This window comes from Vidua chalybeata, chromosome 2 (genome assembly GCF_026979565.1).
Source record: "Vidua chalybeata isolate OUT-0048 chromosome 2, bVidCha1 merged haplotype, whole genome shotgun sequence".
Classification (NCBI taxonomy): Eukaryota; Metazoa; Chordata; class Aves; order Passeriformes; family Viduidae; genus Vidua; species Vidua chalybeata.
The window spans coordinates 64,674,301-64,695,878 of NC_071531.1; the positions used below are offsets into that span (position 1 = coordinate 64,674,301).

General features: G+C 40.0%; 2 protein-coding genes across 6 annotated transcripts in view; one reads left to right on the forward strand and one right to left on the reverse strand.

Annotated features, from left to right (window-relative positions):
- Nucleotides 1-1,193: 1,193 nt before the first annotated feature.
- Nucleotides 1,194-12,645, reverse strand: CCT8 (chaperonin containing TCP1 subunit 8). Of its 3 annotated transcripts, none has more exons than XM_053936087.1 (16): nucleotides 12,518-12,645; nucleotides 9,994-10,084; nucleotides 9,321-9,400; nucleotides 7,994-8,143; nucleotides 7,542-7,722; nucleotides 6,793-6,854; nucleotides 5,984-6,121; nucleotides 5,369-5,547; nucleotides 5,186-5,252; nucleotides 5,018-5,105; nucleotides 4,795-4,910; nucleotides 3,460-3,531; nucleotides 3,125-3,289; nucleotides 2,620-2,739; nucleotides 2,084-2,182; nucleotides 1,246-1,428 (listed from the first exon to the last, which is right to left on the reverse strand). In XM_053936087.1, the coding sequence occupies exons 1-15, from the start codon at nucleotides 12,575-12,577 to the stop codon at nucleotides 2,090-2,092; spliced, it is 1,662 nt and encodes a 553-aa protein (XP_053792062.1). In that variant the 5' UTR covers nucleotides 12,578-12,645; the 3' UTR covers nucleotides 1,246-1,428; nucleotides 2,084-2,089. The 3 variants fall into 3 exon arrangements, with proteins under 3 accessions (XP_053792064.1, XP_053792062.1, XP_053792063.1); XM_053936088.1 differs by having other exon boundaries at nucleotides 2,060-2,182; XM_053936089.1 differs by lacking the exon at nucleotides 2,084-2,182 and having other exon boundaries at nucleotides 1,194-1,428; nucleotides 12,518-12,643.
- Nucleotides 12,583-21,578, forward strand: part of MAP3K7CL (MAP3K7 C-terminal like) — a 45,660-nt gene continuing 36,664 nt past the window's right edge. The window contains exons 1-5 of one of the 3 annotated variants that reach the window (XR_008429500.1): nucleotides 12,657-12,878; nucleotides 14,805-14,920; nucleotides 16,286-16,337; nucleotides 16,636-16,703; nucleotides 19,255-19,433. The gene's annotated coding sequence lies outside the window, so the exon portion shown is untranslated. Of the gene's footprint in view, nucleotides 12,879-14,804; nucleotides 14,921-16,285; nucleotides 16,338-16,635; nucleotides 16,704-19,254; nucleotides 19,434-21,578 lie in introns of those variants that run through there. The other 2 variants (XR_008429501.1, XM_053936098.1) reach the window with 2 other exon arrangements.

Below are 21,578 nucleotides of genomic sequence, written 5' to 3' on the forward strand. Positions count from 1 at the left end.
ATAGAGTAGCGCTGGCAAGAGCAGTAAAAGGATTAATTATTGAAGTGGCTTGGATTTCAAGTGCAGTTCTCCTTTCAAGCTACTTGGAGACACATAAGCTGTTTACTTCCTAAGATTAATCTTAACAGAGGGCTTCAGCTGAAAGATGCCAGCACTCTGCATCATGCTGGCTAGTGCTGCTCAACATTTATTTTTAAGGTCATTAGAATGTGATGCAGTTCACTGCTGTCAGGATGCCCTTTTGAGAGCATGGGGAATTAAAAGGGTGAGTGAGAGATGCAAGTAAAAAAAATGAAGCACAGGATCATAAATTGGTTTGTGTGGGGAAGTACCTTAAAGATCAGCCAGTTCCAAACCTCTGCCATGGGCAGGGACAACTCCCACTAGATCAGGTTGCTCCAAACCCCATCCAGCCTGGCCTTGGAACACTTCCAGGCAGGGGGCAGCCACAGCATCTCTGGGCAACCTGTGCTAAGACCTCAAAGGGGAGAAGTTCTTGTGTATCAACCCTAAATTTTCTCTATTTCAGTTTGAAGGCATTCCCCTTTGTCCGGTCACTATATTCCCTGATGCAGAGTCCCTCTCCAACTTTCCTGTACCCCCTTCAGACACTGGAAGGTGCTGTGAGGTCTCCACACAACCTTTTATTCTCTAGGCTGAACAACCCCAACTTTCTCTGCCCCTGTCTGTAGGGGAGGTGCTCAGTCCCCTTATCAACTTGGTGACCCTCCTCTGGACTCATTTTAACAGTTCTCTGTCTTTCTTATGTTTGAGGCACTAGATCTGTACACAGTGCTCCAAGTGGGGTCTCTGGAGAGGGGCTACTGAATGCAGACCTGCTGCCAACACTTAATTATTTCAACATTCATTTGACTGTTTACGCTCAAGTACTGGCCAAGGAGCACAAATAAGAGCACAAAGAGCCACAGCAGTCATGGGTCATGAGCTCCCTGCAGCAGACTCATGGTCAGCCTCCCTGTATATTGAGTCTCTTGTGCCCACAACAGGAACTGGTATGTGATCTCCCCCTTTAACTCAGCCCCTGATTAATTTCTGCCTCCTTCCTCATCTGGAGAGAGCGTCAGGCAGCCAGCCAAGGGTCAGCCCATCACATCCACAGTGTCATTCATCCCCTACACATTAACTGATTGGGAACGACATATCATGCCAGCTCCAAATTAAGTAAGTCAGCATTTAACAGTGAGTATGTTTATTGAGGTGTTTGAAGTTCTGCACTCCATTGGACACTGTTCATAATTTAATTGCAAGAGCAAAACATTGTGACAGGCTCCAACTGGGATATTAAAAAACTCACAAAGTCGTGTCACTTAAGAAATACAATTAAATTGTTCAGTCATTTTGGTCTTCATCCCAGTCTTTCTTTCCTGATGGAGGTTTTGGGCCACCAGCTGGTTTTGCCATAATGATCTTGAAGAGAATAGAGAAGTAGAAAAGGCTAATGTTAAAATCAGGCTTGTACCCTTCTCCTACAGCCACATGATTCTGAATGCTAGCATTCACTACATTCATGCAGTTTCCCTACTTGGAACCCAAGCCAGAGAATATCCATCTAATTGAAATATTAACAGCTTTTTTCTTGAAAATGGTAGAGGCTGAGCCCTGATACAGTAAAAAAAAGGTATTTTACCTCATGTTTGCATGCAAAGTAAGACTTCAGTTAGTCTGCAGAAAGTGAGTGCTTAAATAGGCCAATAGCAGACTAGTTCACAGAGTGCACACTACAGAAAGCATTATCAAAGCTATTGTTCTCAATTATTGTCTCTAAGTATGACACTTGAAAACCATTAAGTCCATTAGTCCTACCACATTAAAACTCATTCTCTGCCCTGGCTACATGGACAAGTAAAGTAAATCTGAACTTGCATTTATCATCCCTTCCATGAAAATTTGGATTCATGTGCAGAATCCATTTGCAAAGGGCACAAATACAGGATGTAGCAATCAGCACACAGCAGAAGACAGCAGTGTTATGTGTTCTCAAGGAGCGTACAATCTGCCATGTGCTTGTCAATGAATTCATGCATGGTCTTACAGATACCTCTCTGCTAAAGAAACAGCTTACTGCACACTAGTTTTCAGGCTCATCTTTCCAGTCATCCTTATCCCAATGTCCTTGTTGCTTAGAGGCTTTTGGACCGCCTGCTGGTTTTGCCATAATAATCTACAAAAATTTTACATGCAAATTCATTTTTGCCGAAGTTACAAAAAATAATGAAAGATTCTTATGATCAAGACTGTACCCTCTATTTTTCCTAAAAATTGGATTTTCATGTAAAAATACATGAGAGAAGGCTTCTTCTAATAAAGAAGTTCCTACAGAAGTTGGGGTAACTCTCTGGATATAAATATAAACTGTCTTCAAAATATCAACAAAATCTTTTAAAAAAATAGCCCAACAAACATTAATAGTACAGCTACAGAAGCAGCCACATTCCAGATTACAAGCTCTTGAACAAATGACTTTCTGGCTTCCAGAAATGAACAAACCACATTCTCAAGTAACATTATGTTTGCACCTTGCATTTCCATGAGATTCCACCTATTTGCATGAGGGTTATGCCAGGTTTAATTCAGCACCCAAATGACACTTAAGTTTACCTGATCAACCCTTAGGACAGTTACTGCTGCATTTGTAGCTAGCTTGATACCCCAGAATTTTCCAAGATATGTGTCTAACACACCAGCTTCCAACATGTCCTTCACTGCAGCAGCTTCGGCCTGTCAGATGGGAAAAAAATATTCAAAATGATTCTCAGGCTTTCTCCTAGCAAGGTGGTATCACTTTTCTAATCTTCTCCCTTTAGAAAACCTTCATTCCTAATCCATTAGCAGGAAGACAAAGTCAGTAATTACTGAAGACCTACTCCCTGTCACATTAGTTCAGTATCCCACTCCACCTCTGACATAAGACCATTATACTATACTGAACTCAACTGCTTGCTGATAAAAAGAACATTTAAGGATTTCAATTCCAAAAAGTTCTAGACTGTGCAACACAAAGCTCCCAACAATTTAAAATAATCTATAAATACTTCATACTGATAGAAGTACTATTAAGTATAACCCTGCACTGCAGGGCAACAAGTAACATGAGAGACTTTACCTCAATATCAAATCCAACATTCTTCTTCCCTTCCTGATGCATGGCATAAAGTTTGGAGATGACCTCATTAGCCTTAACTCCAGAGTTTTCTGCCAGTGCTCGAGGAATGGCTTCAAATGCCTCAGCAAACTTCTTGATGGCATATTGGTCCAGCCCAGGACAAGTCTAAAATTAAATTGAAAACCATGTCAGTATTTCAATAACTATAAGATAGGGAGGCATTTCCCCTCACACTTTTTATTACACAAACACGTATGTTGGTATGAAACAATATTTGTATTTTTTTGTAAAACGTGTGTGTCAAGATGAAAAGCCAAGAAGCCTGTTTGCCATACCTCTCCATAAGATGTGATCTGTTTGGCTAATTCAATCTCTGTTGCACCTCCTCCAGGAACAAGACGTTTATCCTGTGGAAAGACCACACCAAAACACAATGTTTTGCTTAAAGCATCTATTACTTCTTATTTTTAAGGATTTTTCTAGTCTATCAAGAATGCAAGAGAACTTTATTCCACAAAGGCTTATAAAGAATCCACTTCAGAACAAACATGCATTATAAGGGAAATCAGAATTATTAAATTTCCCTTATATTATAAGGGAAACCAGAATTTACTCATTCATTCCAATGTGTTTCAAGAAAAACAGCTTCTTTTTTAAAAACCAAAATAATAATGCAGTGGGTTTTGTGTCTCAGATTTTTTGGGTTTTTTTAAAAAAAAATCAACTCCTGGTTAACTGTAACAGCATTCCTAGATTTTCTCATTTTTTCCATTATTTTAGTGGGAAATATCATACAGGAAACCAATCTACTGTATACTAAGTTTAATATGTCAACAGGTATTACAAGGTGTTGGGACTTTTTGTTTTGTTTTATTGCATTTTAAATTAAGTATTTTGTACATCCTTTGGCAAACCAAAATTTACTTATTAATTCTGGTCTCTTAACCCACAAAGTAATCATCATAAATGTTAAAACAGGACAACTCCTGGAGACAATCATAAACGCACAACATTTCTGTACTCAAAATCAATGTCCATGTCTTGGTATGTAAAGGAGATTAAGATTCTAACAGTTTTAACAATTTTTGCATGCTGTTTTCCACGTAAATACAAGAACATTTATTTTTGAATAAAAAAAAAGAAAAATGAAATAATAATATTTAAGACCACATAAACTGCTCACACAAAAAAAATCCTCTGTAAAAATAAGTTCTTCCATCCATAAAATCCTATCAGTATTATGTGGAAGAAGCATGAATTATCACCAATGAACTAGAAATTGAGTCTGCAACCAATCAGTTTCTCCTGATCCCAAGTGACAAAGCTATCTAGCTTTTCTTCTGTGCCTGGTTTCCAAGGAACATTACAAAACATCTAGGAAGTAAGTCAAGAAACAGTTGACTGTCTTTAAAAAGTGGCAAAGGTAATCCACCTTCAAGAACTCTCTCATTACTGGAAAATTGAGTGCAGTCCATGTTAAACGCCACCTTTTATGTTCACAACAGCCATCTTCGCTACACAGCCCTCCACACCTCAGTACTACACAGCCATCTGTCCAAAGGCACCAGAAGGCACCTAAGAAGATTGGTATCTACAGCCTTTTTGGTAGCAAATGAGCAGAGAGCAGGCTCAATCCTTGCTTCAAACTGATTCACTTCTCACTTATTTACCCTTGTGAGTACTTTGAAAGTATTGACACCATCATCCACGGCTCTCTCTATGTCATCCATCAGATTGTCTGTAGATCCACGAATGAGGATAGTAGAAATGGCCCCATCCTCCTTTTCTGTTTAGAGACATGAATTACTGAATTAATTAATTAATCTTATATCCAAAACACATACAAACACACTTTAGAACAGCAGTGTCCGCAGTTCTACAGAACATACATACCATGCTTAAACACCACAACCTGTGTATCCCCAACCTCTGATAAATACACACTATTGCAGTGACCCATTTCTTCAAGAGTAGGGGGAGTCTAGAAAGAAAAACTTGAGTTAAGAACTGGACCTGCTCATCAGTTCTCATCCTCCTGCACCTCATTTAGGAGGTACATACCAGTCTGGGTAGGGCTGTTGCACCAACTGTTTTGCACAGTCTTCTCAGGTCCCACTTGGAGTTCAACCTTTAAAAACAAGTTTCCATAACAATGTTAACACATACAAAAGTATTGTCTTAATTTGGCAAGTACATTTCATAAATCTGATAGTCCAAATGTTTTCATGCTCTCCTAGTACTTACCTTACTAACATAAGATTGTACTTGTTGGCATAATGAAGAGCCATATCTGCCACTTTGCCACCTGTTACTACTACATTTGCACCACTATCAGCAATAGCTTTGACTTGCAAATCCATTAGATTTTCTTCTCCTTTACTGAAATTCATCAGTTCTTCAGCATTCTTTATTAGGACGGTACCCTAGTGAAACACATACACTGTTAAAATTCAGCATTAAACCATATACCTACAAGTTTCTGACAAACCATTTTGTCTCGCAACCTATCTGTAAACCTTAAGTCATCCTGCTTTGTAATACTGACTCCCCAGGCAACAGGGTAAAACAAGAGGGAAAAAAAGGGAAATCACCAGGCAATTCCAGACAACCTTGGGGTTCAGAAATTCAAGCCGCAGTTTGGCTCAAAAAACCCAAAAAAACAACACCATTTCCCCTATCTCAAAAACTCTGTGAAGCAATCAAGGTTCAGAACTTCTCTATTAACTTTTTTAAACCAAGAAAATCAATATTCACCAAAATATCTCAATTACCAAGTGTCAAGAATATTTATAGCTAAGTCTAAAAATAAGAGCATATATGCATAAATAGAGATGTAATTTATTTTGAGCTTTAACGTACCTTAGTTTCAGTTATCATACCATCAAAAGGGCAGGAATACACAGCTATTTTTGCATCTTTGACAGAAGTAACATCTCCTTCAGTTTCTTTTTTAAAAACCATGCCATGCAGTACTGAGGAAGCAGAAATACCAGCACCCTGAAAGGAAATAAATGGAATCTGAGACTTTTTACAAGGGCAAGTAGTGATGGAACAAGGGAGAATGGTTTCTAACTCAAAGAAAGTAAGTTTAGATTGAATATCAGGAAAAAATTCTTCCCTGTGAGGGTGGTGAGGCCCTGGCTGTCCAGAGAAACTGCAGCTGCCCCATCCCTGGAAGTGTTCAAGGCCAGGTTGGACAGAGCTTGGAGCAACCTGGTCTAGTGGAAGATGTCCCTGCCCATGGTAGGGGGCTGGAACTGGAACTGGGTGATCTTTAAGACACATTCCAGCCCAAACCAAACTGTTCTTTGTTTGTATGAACTGCAGAACATTGCATTACTGACCATTTGTTGTCAGAAAGCTGCACTATTCTGCCTGAAAAGCAGACCTTACAATCATTTGGATGTAACACCTTAAGTGTAAGACTTTAGCTTATTCAGCAACAACAAACACTGTCTAACAGGTTCCCATTTTAGATTACTTCCAATATGAGTGATTTCTGTTTCTGAATGCTGCTACAGGGGACTAAATAAGAGAAAGACTAACTTCCAAAATTTAGTACACATGCCACAACAAAATTAGAGAAGACTCTCTGGAAGTTCAAAGATTAACCCTCATTACACTATTTACCTTAATAATTACAGTAAAACCAGCTACTTCAAACTTACCACAATTTTGCACACTCTGATATTATCAACGTTGAAATGACCAGAATCAGGAAGAATAGAAACTGGGAAAAAAAAAAAAAAAAGAAAAAAAAGAAAATAAGAAAAATAATGAATATGAATAAAGTAGAACAATGACACCATAAACAATGCCTGGAATTTTTCTGAACTACTTAATTTCAGTGGTTTGAGATACCTGCCTAAATTCAAGACAATTATAACCTGCCAATAACTGGCATAAAGAGAAACAGAAATTTTGTTTTTACAAATTAATAATCAGAAAGAAACATTTATTCAGGCTGCTCAGTTAATTAAGTTCAAATATGCATTCATTCAAGTAGAGTCAAGAGGTAAGTCTAACCCAGAGTATTTAGAGAAATCACTGGAAATAAAAAGGAAGGCTTTGTCCTGGAAATCTAAAGGGATAACAACAGAACTACAGTCTCACTTCCATTGTTCTGTGGCTGCGACTAAAAACAGCTTATAAGAAGCAGAATATGTCCTCCTAATGATATAAAAAGAAGGAGAAAGATGGATTTCTGCCTAGTAGGAAAGGCAAACCTTTTCTGAGCTACAATGGCAATGCAGAGTTCAACATGAGGAAGATTACCCTCATTTCAGAGGTAAAGACTTCATCCAATCCAACCTGCTAAACTAACCATACTTCCTATCTTGCATGAAAATGTAAGGACCATAACCAAACCTACTCAGTTTTTTAGCTGTCTGCCCATACCTATTCCAGCCCCACTTACCACAGGCCTGAGCAATAAGCTTTGCCAAGAACCGTTCATTGCCATATTGTTTGCTCATGACTGACGTGTACAACAAAGATGCCACTTCTTCAACATCTTGAAGGTTCTTTGCAGAACAGCACACCAAATCCAGAAGAATTTCTAGGGCTTTCTTGCAAGCCTTTTCATATCCTTCAATCACCTGTGTAGCAAAGAATAAATATTCACTACAAGACTTCATACTGCTTTTAACTGCTTTTCTAATAGCCATAAAACATTAACAGATGCAAAAGTTTACAAGGGAAGCAAGCAATCCCAAGTAACAAAACATGGTTCCCCTTCAAACATCTTTATCTAAAAAATTAGGTGGGAAGAAAGCAGATTTCACAGTATTACAAGAACAAGCCCCAAGAACACTGATCAGTGGCAATCTGGATTCAAGCTCTGTGAACTGTAATGTGACTATAACTTGCCTCTGAGACAGATAACCCCATCCTCAGAAGGTCTTCCGCAAACTCCAGAAGAACTCCAGCAAAAACAAGGACAAAATTTGTTCCATCTCCAACTTCTTGTTCTTGCATGTGTGAAGCCATCACAAGCATTTTCGCAGCAGGATGCTGGACCTTTAAAAGAAGTTACACATCTTGGTGACTAACACACCACCTAAGATTGCAGCTTCAGGCTTTTTCTATGCATCTTTCTAAGCTCTCTTATTTCAAATTGTACCTAGAGATAGGAAGAATGCACAAAATTGGAAAAGAAAGCAGCACAGATATTTTTAATTGGCTAACTTCTCTAGTAAGAAAAAGCAGAAATATACATTAAAAAAAATCAGAGAACTGAACATTGCCACTACAATATACATTAGACATCCTTGACATTGGTTCTGAGATACTTTCACAGGGTGCAGTGGTTTCACAACTGAGTTCTGCAACAGGAAAACAGTCTGAGTTTAGATCTTCAAATTGAATTCATGTGTAACATACAAAATACATGTCTAAATAACAGTTACATTTTAAGGGAGGGGTTGTGTGCGAGAGTTCTGCTTAAAGATTGCACTTCTTCACTATTCTTTCAAATAAATGCAATAAAATACCATATTCATGAATACTTATACCTGCCATTTTATACCAGACAGTAACATGCAAAACATATCAGATTAGGTCACTAGTATGCAGAGTGTATTTTTTTAAAAACAGAACTGAGACTTCCAGTTACTCTACTCATACTGAACACCAACACAATGTATTCAGTAAGTAAATACTTCATACTTACATAATCTTTATCACTAAGTATAAAATTCAGTAAAATATTATCCATGTTATGTCATAAATATCAATTTGAAGTCACAGGAAGAATTAGGAGAGGACAACCTTTTCATGCCTTCACAGTATTTACAGGAGGAGGCTGCTATAGCCTCAGATTCTTAAATTCAATTGATGGATTCTAAGCAGTCAGGAGAACATGGCAAGCAACAACACAGGGATATTAACTCAACAGCTAGGTTATGCACTTTTCCAAGCCACTGCATTTCTAGACATGTCCTCTTTTAAACCTACTGGTTTTGGGGGAAAGTAAGGAATTATTAAGCATCTCCTACAACTATTACTGCTGCTTCACAAAATAATTACATTCTTCACTGTGGACCTCAAATTCAGTGAAAAAAGTAAATTACTTCCAAAGTGATATATGTAAATCATTTGTCAGAGTGACATTTCCTTACTGACAGTCAGAACCATAACAGCCCATGAGCAGAAACACTGGTTCACAACTGGCATCATCTGAAGCAAGAAAACTTACCTCTAGCTCTCTCAGGATAGTAGCAGCATCATTTGTAACAAAAAGCTTTTCCAAATGATTGATAACCATTTTGTTCATTCCTAAATGGGGAAACAAAACAATTTATAAAAATAATTCCTTATGCAAACTAATTTTGTACAGAGACACTGTTTCCTAACTTTCAGGTGTATCTTGCACATCAAAATTTTAGCTGTTTGTAATTTAAGAACTTCAAAACATTTCTGTGAAGTAATACAGTGTAGGACATTAAGGAGAAATCAGTAATTTCTGAGTAAGCAGTTTTCTGTTCCGAAATACCAGCACATAATTTAATTAAACGATACAGGAAAATATTTTGTTTCCATATATCTGACTGAACAAGATTATGTTCACTATGACTACCTACCATGTTATCATGTTTCCTTTAATTTTTATACTTTTTCATATATTTTATACCATGTTTCAAACAGAACACAGTAACTGCTACAAAAACCTGGCAAAAGCAGACACTGAGCATAACTCAAGAGCTATCAAAACAAAATCTGTTTTCTACAGTCACAAAGAAATAGTCACATATTTGCAGTTTTAGAGCAAGTCCAATGTGTTTCCCCCAGCTGCTTCTTTGTCAAGGTATGTTTAGCTCCAAACATAGCATTGTCTCAAAAATGCAGCAATAATTTTAAGATTTATTTACCGTTTGGTCCATATGCTGTACGGGTGGTTTGAGCAAGTTCTTTGCATGCCTGGATGTTTCTATAGACAGCTTCTTCTAGTCCTGAATAATGCTAAAGAGAAAAATGACTGATCAGAATTAGACTAACAAAAAAAAGTGATGAACTAGTAATTTCTCATCAAAGCAGTGTCAATCCACTGAGTCCCTCAAAGTCTTTTATTAATATACATTTGGTATTTCACATACAGTTTAAACAGACACCAAACCTTACTCAAAGACAGTGAGAACTAGTGTGTACACCTTCTCAACTAGGCAGCTCAGTAGGCACAAAAAGCTTCTAAAGAGAAAATCTGAACAGTGACCTGACTTGCAATACAGTTTGCATCCCCTCAGTCTTCCAAAAAAGTTTTGTGACATGCCAAAAAGAAACAGAAAACAACCAAGACCCAGTTGGAGAGGGGCAAGGGTTTTTGTACATGCTTCTTTACCTGCACCTTTGTATGATACAAAAATAATTTAACACAGTTCTATGTTCAAAACACAGCACTGAGTTAACTGTGCAGCTTGAAAATTCACAAGTAGAATGATTAAGTAAAATATCTGTGCTTGAGAAGGCGATCAGCCTGGCTTCAGTTTGGAAATCTTAAGACAAGATGGGGTCACTAAAAAGGACCTTAAGGAAGAAAAAGCAGGATAAAAAGTACTGTGCAGCCCATAAGAGAAGGGAGAAAAGTAACAATAATATTTACTCTCTAAATACAAACCAAACATCTTAGATTGCCAGCTGCCTCCTTGTTTTGCAGAAGACAACTCTTGCTGTTCTGGCCTTGAATTTTCTAACACTGAGGCCACTGTTCTGCCCCTGCCCTGAACGTATGCCATTATTTGGCTCCAAGAAGGATTCTAAAGAGAAACACAAGGGCTTTCAGAACTACTACCTTCACTCTTCTCTCTATTAAGTAGCAGCAAACGGAAAAGTTTCCTATTTTCCCTCTTTCTTGGAGAGAGGGACTTTGGACAAGAGCCTAGAGAAACAGGACAGGGGGCAATGGCTTCACACTGAGAGTAGGTTTCGATTAAGTGTTAGGAATCCCTGAATTCTTCCCTGTAAGGGTGGTGAGGCTCTGGCACAGATTTCCCAGAAAAACTGTAGATGCATGTGAAAAATGCATATTTTATGATTGGCTTTTCGCAAATGTGTAGTGTTGGAAAGGTATCCTGTATTAATTCTCTCAAGTAGTGTGTTGAATGTATTTTTAGGTTATAACACAATGTTAAAATAGAAACTATACTATGTAAGATACTTTTTAACTAGCTCAAGAAAGAGATGAGATAATCAAGGAATTCTTTGCACAAAGATAACAATTACAGAAACCCCTAAATTTTCCAGAGGAGAGGAATTTATGGCTTTCCTTATCAATAGAAACGAACTTCTTCAAGCCTGACTTAGACTCGAAGGCGCCTGGGGATTAACAGAAACTTTTTGACAAGTACCAGACGAATTTCTTGTTTTAAATAAAATATATGCATAATCATGAAGTGTTTTGTATATGCAACAGGCTATTGCTTTTAAGGTGATTCCTTTGTTCACGAGGCATGCTTGTCGTGGCTAAAGTGCCTGAGAGCATCCAGACGTCCGTAAATCTTTGCTTTTTATTGTCTTGTAATTGTCCTAACTCTAAATTTTTATTACTCTAATTGTATTACTATTTTTATAACCATTTTATTATTATTAAACTTTAAAAATTTTAAAAACCAAGTGATTGGCGTTTTTCACAATGCACAACCCTGGAAGTGTCCAAGACCAGGTTGGATGGGGCTTGGTGCTAAATGATCTTTAAGGTCCCTTCCAATCCAAAGTCTTTGGTTGATTCTATGAATAAAATAGAAAAAACCCCACACCTGCTTGCTTTCTGCCCACTTTCCAAAGAAAGCTTCTCCTTCATTAAGACACAGTCCTTCAACTCTACTAAAATATTTATTATGTTAATGTCAAAAGCAATGAAACCGGATTTATTGGTAAGGAAACGTATAGAAAACATGCCACTGTTCTGCATCCCTGACAAAGGCATCAGAAAAAATCAAGCAGAACGACCCGGATACGTCTGAACCGCTTCAACTACAGGGCCCGGCTGAATGTTGCTATCCAGCCCCTGTGAGAGCTCTCGGAACAGCGCGGGCACGAGTCAGGCCCTGGCGCATCCCCGGGGCGGCGGGATGAAGCGGCGGGATGAAGCGGCAGGGCCCGGCCCAAGTGCAGGGCGGGGAGCGGGATCCCGGCCCTGCAGAGAGTTCTGGAAGGCCCCGTGCGCCGGGCGCCGCCTCGCAGGGCCGGGCATGCACCGATCCCCGCAACGCAAGGGCCGCAGAGGGGCCCCGGGCCGGGAGCGGGGCACTGCGCGAACCCCCGGGCCCTCGCCCCGCGGGACACGTGGTGCCGCCAGGCCCTGCCGGCCTTCCGGGGCTTTTCCCGCACCGCCACCCTGAGACTCCTCCTGCACCCATCCATCCATTTATCCGCGCATCCATCCAAAGTCGGCCTCACCTTCGCCCCCTCCTTGAGCATCTGGGCGAAGCCCGGGGCCTTGGGGACGTGCAGCGCCATCTCCGCTCTGCTCCGTGCCGGGGCTGCAGCGGCGGGAGCGCGCGGAGCACGGCGGGAGCGCGGGGCCGCGCAGGCGCGGGGGCGGGCGGGCCGGAGCCGCGCCGGGCTTGTACCGCCCCTCAGGCCGCGCGGGGCCTGGGGATCGCCCCGCTTAGGCCTGGCCTGGTTCGCAGCCGGGGGAGCGTCGGGAACAGTGGAACTGTTTTAATGGTCACCGATGATAAACGTCATAAAACTGAGCAGACTCCAGTCAAGCGTTTCAATTAGTACGTACTAGTCCAAATGGAAGTACAATGCACAGGTAGGAAAACTAAGTATCGTAGAACCACAGACTGATTTGAGTCGAAAGTGACCTTAAAGCTCATCTAGTTTCAATCCCTGCCGTGGGCAGGGACACCTTGCACTAAACTAGATTGTTCCAAGCCCCGTCCAAACTGGCCTTGAACACTTCAGGGATGGGGCAGCCACAACTGCTCTGGACAACCTGTGCCAGGGCCTCATCACCCTCACAGGGAAGAATTTCTTCCAATACCTAATCTAAATCTGCTTGCCTTCATTTTGAAGCCATTTCCCCTTGTCCTGTTATTGTCCACAAAAATCAGATTTGTTACTTGGTGTGCAACATGCCAATAATTAAACACTCAAGACTCAAGACAGTTTATTTCAGAATTGCACAAGCCTGGTTGCTCAACAAATGGTCTTCCACAAATAATGCATGCTAACGATGAAAACTTTTTACTATTAATACATTTTAGCAAACAAAAGAGTTAGTGTTCATTGGCTGCAAGTTACATAATTCTCTTAATAATTAGCATTTGTTTGCTTTTTTTTTTTTTTTTTAATGATTCTTGCTTCTCATGCCAATTAGTCTCTTGAGCCAGTGGATTTCTTGAGCTGGTGGTCCATGAGTCAGTGGTAATGATCTCCTCCTGCCAGATTTACCCTTCCCCCAGTTTGAGCTGATTTCCACAGAATTGCTGAATTGGCTTTGTTAGGTTTTTCTACCAAATATCCTTCTGGCCCATAAATTCTGCATTCTTTGTGTCCACTATCAGTAGGTATCCTTCTTCTCTTTGTTTTCCTTCCCCTACATCTGAGCTGATTAAAGCATGTCAAGCCCTAAACCTTAACAAGGCAATTCTAACAACAAACAATTGGCTTTTCTGACACCTGGACTTCATGTAGAACTTACTTGTTAGCTGCTATCTGTTTCAGGGTTTAAATCTCCCTTCTTGTTGATTTGGCTTAAAAGTATACAAAGACCAAACATTAAGGAATATCCTTTCTTATGAGAATTTTATATATTCCACATTTTGAAGAACTGTCACTGCATGCCCTTGTAAATGATCTCTCTCCTGTCTTCCATGTAGGCTCCCTTCAAGTGCTGAAAGGCTGCAATGAGATCAGACCAAAACCTTTTCCAGGCTGAATCCTAATTCTCTCAGCCTTTCCTCATGGCAGAGGTGCTCCATCCCTTTAATCATCCTGGTGGCCTCCTTTGGACTCACTCCAATAGGTCCCTGTCCTTTTTGTGCTGGAGGCCCCAGAGCTGGATGCAGTACTGTCAAGTGCTTGTTATCTAGTTATTGGCTTGTAATGCCAAGTAATATGCTCACTGCAGAACATGATGAAGAGCAGTTTGGAGGCCCACCTTGACACCTCTACAGGTAGTTGGGGTCCTGCCAGGAGACAGTGGATCTGCTTTACATTTGACAAGATTTATTAACTTTGCCTCTGTGCCACACAAAATCAAATACACTGTTTAAAGACAAGAAGTTCAGGGCCTTAGAAATAATACTGCAGTACCTGAGCCTGTGAGCCAACAGAGACTGTTACCCCACTTCTACAGCAGGCTGCCTGCAAGATTCATTAAATCATTTGATAGGTGTTGCTTAAATAACCTCAGAAGAACACAGTTTAATTTTACTGTCCTATAATTCTTAAATAGTTTTACCCTGTAAAACAGGGTAACAGGGTAACAGTTTTGTACACTGCCCCAGAAGTATTAAAAAGAGTAATAATAGAGGGAAACTACATAATTTGACCCACAAATGAACTTCAAAAATTCTGTATGCAGTTTTGCCACAAGTATTTGGAGGTAGATGCCACTTGAAGCAAAAGAAGGAACTTACTCAGCCATCTGGTCTGTCATGACCAAGGATTGTTGGCATTTCCAAAAAGATTTTCTGGGGAACAACTCCATTTATCCCTCTCTTCTTTTTTCCAGTGTATCTTGCACCACACTGCACCAAGGGAAGAAGAAAATATCCATCCTGTTCTAGGGTCAAGATACTTTATAAAGCAACTTCCGTAATCTAACGTTAGCCATGGAGAACAGAGGAGGTACTTATTTCTAAGTCTGCACAGAAAACTTTAGATTCTATGAATTGATGGATGTCTGCTATTCTGCTAGTCTGTCTGCTAATTGATGCATACAGCTTAAATAACTTTTTGTACTTTGCCCTAATTCTACAAGTCTTTGTACAAATTTTTCTCATTATAATCTACATTCTCTCTGTGCCATTGCTGTCTTCTGCTGTCTCCAGGTATTTGTAAGGAGTTTAGCATAGACAAGTGCTGGATTCTGCGCCTGGGATGGGGCAGCCACACGTGTATGGACAGACTGGGGAACAAGACGCTGGAGAGCAGCACTGGGGAAAGGGACTTGGGGATTCTGATCTATGGAAAGTTGGATATGAGTCACAAGAGGGCCAGCTGCGTCCTAGGGGGTATCAGACCCAGTATCACCAGCTGGGCCAAGGAGGGGGTTGTCCTGCTCTGCTCTGCATTGGAGCAGCCTCACCTCAAGTGCTGGGGGCAGTTCTGGGCACCCCAATATCAGAAGGGTAAAAAGCTATTAGAGAACATCCAAAGGAGAGTTACAAAGATGGTGAAGGGTCTTGAGAAGAAGCCCTACAAGGAGTGGCTGAGGTCACTTGGCTTGTCCAGCCTGAAGGAGAGGTGGCTGAGAGGTGTTGTCGTTTAGGAATGGTACTCCCCACTTTATTGCTTCCACTGAAATGCCCTAAGAACAATTTACTGGATACACCTATGAGTTTAGAAAACAAGCACTAACAGCAACAATACTTTGACAGAGGAAATCAGCAATCCACACAGAAACCCCCCAATAGCAACAATACCTGACTGCTCCCTCCCCTCACTTACTGGACTGGACTTCAGTGATCCTTGTGGGTCCCTCCCAAGTTAGGATACTCTACAATGCTATGATTTCTGAACTGCCCTCTTGGCACAGTGCTTTTATCAAAGCTTTGTGCTGCCTACATTGTTTAAAGCCAGAATACAACTAAAACCATAATATATATGTATGCTTGTGACTATGAATATAGACAACATCTATGTATTAAGCTGTATTGAACTAACACTAAAACATCTCTTTGTGTTAAAACCAGGATTTCTTTGCAACTCACTGTCTAATCACAACTTTGACTTGGCCTTGATCTTTTTTTAGCTATGCATCTACACAATTTATTTTCTGCATAGACATGCTAAAGGACCATGCAAAGGTCAGAGGGCTGTCTATTGGTTGTTGGCTGCACTTTCACCACCCAAAATCTATAATTGTGCACATGGAAATCCCCGGCTTATCTGTAGGCACTTGTTTGTCAAATTCTAGGAGGGTAAAATTTGAATAAGATCTTGGGAAGTTCATAAGAAGGACAGAATGTTAATTTTTGTTTGCTTATTCAGCTATGGGAACCTGAGCAATGGAACAGAAGGGTTTGAAAACATCTGCTGAAGTGTGAGTAGAAAAATTGTGTTTCACCAATAATACTGGCCAGTGAAAAAAATGTGAGTGGCATCTTGAGGGAAGGCTAAGGGCCATGCTCAGTTTGCAGAGAATCATGCTTAAACCTGAAACAGAAAATTGTGAACCACATAGTGCTGAACATTCAGAATAATTCTCTTAGTAACAGTAGCACCAGTTTAGCTTTCCCCCAGATTATACTTATGTCACTTGTAACATGATGGGAAGGAACAGACTAATCAACTAGAGTATGTCCAATCAGCTAAGTACTACTCAGGTCATTGCTCTACAGGTCCTGGGTTAAACACTACCCTTATCCTGTGCTTCTCTCGCTTGTGCAGAGGACTGTAAGCTAAACAGGTAAGCAAGATTTCCTTACCATTTGGAATTCTTACCTCAGTGTATGCTCTCTCTGCTATAGCTAATCCAGTTAGCTTGAGTCACAGGAAAGCATTTCTAGGGACTTTAGAGGAGTATTGCCTTAGCATGGAAGTGTTCAAAAGACTTTCAGATGAGGCAGAGGGACATGGTTCAGTGGTGGGTTTGGCACTGCTGGGGGATCAGTTGGACGCAATGGTATTTGAAACCAAAACGATTCTGTGATTCCACCTGCACAAATGACAAGAATTCAGAACTTCTACAGAACAAGCAAATTGGAAAGGATGATAGTGTGAGAAAGGAATTAATGCTGCTTATATTGAGTTTGTATTGCAGGTACAATAAAGACATGTTGTGACACTGGTATGGTACTCAACAAAATACAATCCAAGACCCTTTATTTCATGGGAGGTGGCAAAATTGTTGAGATCATTCTTGTTTTGTTGCCGTAAGAAAAAAACATAATTGGGAAAAAATGACATGTCCTCTAGATGGTGAGTTCTGTTTTGCTTGAGGAAATGAAATGCAGTATCAGATAAGGGCTAGCAAAATACTTTTCCTCAGTTTTCAGCTTGGTCATATGGGAACTCTTATCCAGTAGAGTGCACAGAAGCCTGGAAATACCTGGAAATATATGCCTACTGCTACTGAAAGTTCAGCTGATATTGTCATGTGGGAAGGACTTACCAGGACCTATGTGTTGATGGAAACTTGGAGAACACCAAACTGAGGAGTAAGGGAAATAGGAGTTTTAGGCTGTAATTGGAAAAGATAGGAAACAGTGGAAGAGAGGGGCAAACCCAGCATTGAATAAATGAAGACTTCTGCAGAAATAATACCCAAATGAAATAATGAAGAATAGAATAAATAACATCTATCTGCAGCCTTCTGGAAACAAGCTGCTACCACACCTGATTTGCATTTCTTTCAGCTCTGAAAACACTAGCAAAAAAACAGTAGCTAAAAAGGCAGGATTCTGAGATCAAGACCACAACTTATACTGTCAAGTGTCTGAGCCACTGACATCTGTGATCTTCTTTCTTCATTTTGTCATATTGTGACTTTGATGCCCAATTTGGAATTTTCTAAGGATGGTCTAAACCAGTACTAGATCTTCAGGATAGAGACAGAGGTTTTTCCAATTTTTAGTACTTTGTTTATCTGCCTAAATAATTTTAAAGGCCTTCCCCAAGTAAGTAAAATTTTTGTTTCTCATATTGTCCCCATTATGATTTGAGGATTAATTTCAGGGTTGTTCATCATGTGTCATCTGAATATACCTGTTGAAAAATTCATTAATTCTCCAGAACTCACATCAGTGGGAATCTTCTGGCCCAGGGTGTGCAAGGACACTGTCCTTCTTGCTGCCAGCATGGAATGTGACCCACCAGCGTGACCTGGGGAACTTCAGCGTGTCCCATTATTTCCTGGCTACTCTGTCAGCCCCATATATCTGCCAGCAGCTCAGAAATTGGCCTGAATCTGTGCCTGGTTGTGAATTGAAAGAACTGTAAAGACACCCCTGCAGCCCTCATTTCTCCACTGCAAAGCCTGCTCAGCTGTAACTAAGAACCATAGCCACATTATGGAAAATGCATAGTCTTTCCTATATGGTTCTTGAGGTGTTTAAGGAAATGTTAATGAATAAATGCTGTGCACTTATACAAAGCAGGAGATACAACACCATGTTGCCCAAATAAGGGAATCATGCCATAATGTAGTATGGGCCAAAACCCACAGAATGGATTCATACCAAAAATTGAGACTATTGCATGGGACTTGTTCTCAGTCTTGCACACTAAATCCCCAAATTGTGATCTTCTGTTTGAACAGTAGATACACACTGTTACAGTTTTGGAGACAGGCAAGTGACAGGCACATAATGGGGTTCGTGCAGTAACAGCTTAAGTTTATTATGGGGCAGGTCCTTTTATAGGGCTTTCAAATTTCCTTCGCTTACAGACATGATTGGTTACGGGTCTCAACTCCACTTAGCTTACTGGCTAATGATATGGGAGCATCTGTGCTTCAAAGGGGTTGGCTGAGGTCCTCTGTTTGGGTTTGAATCTGACCTATCATTATTGTGTCCAGGGACTTGTTTACTTCGAGCTAGGCTAGTCAAACTGGTATCTGTTAAGATAATCTGCAAATTATCTGTGCAGCTTATAGACCCACTATAGCTGTGTCCTAGGGTGACAGTATGGTGCTGGTATCCCAAATCGTGTGTTCTGTTTATGCCTGATATTATGTTCTGTGCCTTCAGGACTGACTCTGAAAGTGAAGGATTGTTTTGTCTTGTTATCAGCCGGCTCACCTCCCCCCATGGTCTGTGTCTAGGAGAGGCTTGGCTGGCTTGGCTTGCTTGCTGGCTGGCTTGCTTGCTGGCTTGCTTGCTGGCTTGCTTGCTTTTGCTTTTGCTTATTAGTAGTTTAGCTAGGCAGTCCAATTTTTACCCTGTACTGTTTCTTTTTTCCCTTCCCTTTCCCTTTCCTGAATGTCATCTGAACCTGCTCTGGACCTGGACCTGGGAAAGATCAAGAAACACCAAAAGTCTGCATTTTTGTAACCTGCAGCAGCCGTCCCCAGCGCCGGAGACTGATAGCTGGGCGACCACTCCCAGGAGAGACTTCCTGAATTTGTCATCTCTTCAGAATGGTGAAAGGGTTTTGTCATCTGGTGTTGCTTTTTTGTACTGGGGAGTGTTTTGCTTGTTAAATAAACAGGTTTTTTCCATTTCTCTCTGAGGAAATCCTTCCTGAACCAGGTGGGGGAGGGGCCGTGGGGGGTTTGCTTTGTGGGGGCTCCTTCCGGAGGTCTTCTCCCAAATTTTGCCCTAGCCTAAAAAAACTGTTATGTTGAAGACAGTATTATTTATTTTTAAAAATGAAGTTTTATATATATATATATATATAATCATTACAGACAGTTAACCAAGGTATCATTTAAGTAGTGCAATACAGTTTACATATAAGGAATGGGCAGAGAACATTTTCTAATATACCTTCAAAACAGGTGAATGTACCAGTGTTGTACTATGTACAACAACAACAAAGAAGGTGTCATCCTGCTGTTAAACCCCAAGCTCACTGGTATTAGCTAAAGGATGTCACCAGACATTGACGTTCCAAGGTGAAGGTGATATGGTGGTGTCAGTCAAATGTTGGACTCAATGATCTTGGAGGTCTTTTCCAACCATAATGATTCCATGACTCAGTAGTATCAGGCAGATTTCATTTCAAACCCTGTATTGGGGTTAAGATTATTGAAACAGTAATCGAGCCATAAAGAAATCTCTGCCTTTTTTCTTTTGAAGGATAATTGTCCAAACTCTTTTTCATCATCAGTATTGCTTATCTTAGTAACTCTGCAGGCTAGGTGTTCATTGCTTATCAAAAGCAGATTTATCCATAATGTATTTGAGCATCCTTTTTCCTTTTTTTTTTTAACACAGTACAGTAAAGTGAATGTCTAAATGTTTATTATGCATCTTTATGGACCAGGTTCTGAGTTCTATTGACTAAAATGTGGGCATCAAGGAGAAGATTGAGGAGAGACCTCATCACAGTTTACAACTTCCTCAAATCAAGAGGAAGTGGAGGGGCAGCACCTATCTCTTGACTCTGGTGATTGGTGAGACGACCTGAGGGAACAGCATGAAGCTGTGTCAGGGAGGGTTTAGGCTGGATATTAGAAAGTTGTCTTTTCCCTGAAGTTGTGCCTCCATGATTCTAATTCTCTACATTACAGTGTAACCGGCAATTTGTCTTCAGTGTTGAATTTCTATTACGGCTGGCATGTACAAAAGAAAATGCTCTGTTCTGATGAGACTTACAAAGGATTATGAATTTGAGAGCTAATAATTGATATTATATACTAGAATCACACTCCAAGCTGAAACAAGCTGAAACAAATCACACTCCAAGCTGAAAGAGTGCCATGTACAAGATTTTTACTGTTAAAATTTTTTTAATGATTTTACCCACTGATGATGTAAGCTAAGTTACTAATAACAGTGTGGCTTATTCAGTTAATCTATTGTCAGATTTAGGAGCTATAATAAACTATCCCAGACCATCAATAGGCTGAAAATAAGGGAGATCTTAGAACAAGTGGGATTACCAGTTGTATGACACCATTGTATGATGTATGGTTCCAAAAGGTTAAAAATGTCCTGCAGAATTCTCAGTGGTCTAGATTATTTTCAGTTGGGCATGTATCTCTCTCTACTTGCCTATGTTAGAGGATTCCAGACACATGCTTTAGATGTTTCTCCCTGAATAGAATAAAACAAGGAGTCTTTAGACAGCATCTAACAGTCTCAAAGAAACCTGCTGCTTTAACTTTTTGTGTCTATTTCTTGGTCTAAGGAAGCTTAAGTAGGATTATGATGAAATTTGTGAATGATGGTGTGAAGAGAAGTAGCAAAACCTTCTAATATGTGGGTATACAGAACTTTAAAGAAAGGAAGTTCCTCAGCAAGAAATTAGACAATGTTTCTTAATTTTCACTTTTTTGTAATCATTAATGGCAAATTATGGCTTGTAAAAATTTTGCAGAAGGAAAAATATTTGAAACTGTTTTCTTCTACTTGTTTTTTGATTTTATTTATGGCTGTTAAACTCTGAGAACTAGGTGAACTAGGTGAATGGGAGTTATTTCTCTTTTAGCTAGTTCAGTAGTAATTTTCTAATTTTGCATTTTGTTTGAAGACTTGAAATTCTCAAGTAACAGACAGTTTGATCATCTAAATTGTAACCTGGAACATACAATTTTTCCCAAAAAAATGTATGTGCACACTTTTGTTTTTGAATCAGGGTTTAGATGCCTCAAACAGGAGCTACAGCCCTGCCTCTAGTT

What these genes read in the sequence shown, in the direction of transcription:
- CCT8 (XM_053936087.1), bottom strand. Translation starts at nt 12,577, where the DNA reads ATGGCGCTGCACGTCCCCAAGGCCCCGGGCTTCGCCCAGATGCTCAAG. An exon ending in CTATCCTGAGAGAGCTAGAG is followed by an intron (nt 8,144 to 9,320) that starts GTAAGTTTTCTT and finishes CTTCTTTTAAAG; the next exon opens with GTCCAGCATCCTGCTGCGAA. An exon ending in TCAGAGTGTGCAAAATTGTG is followed by an intron (nt 6,122 to 6,792) that starts GTAAGTTTGAAG and finishes ATTTCCTTTCAG; the next exon opens with GGTGCTGGTATTTCTGCTTC.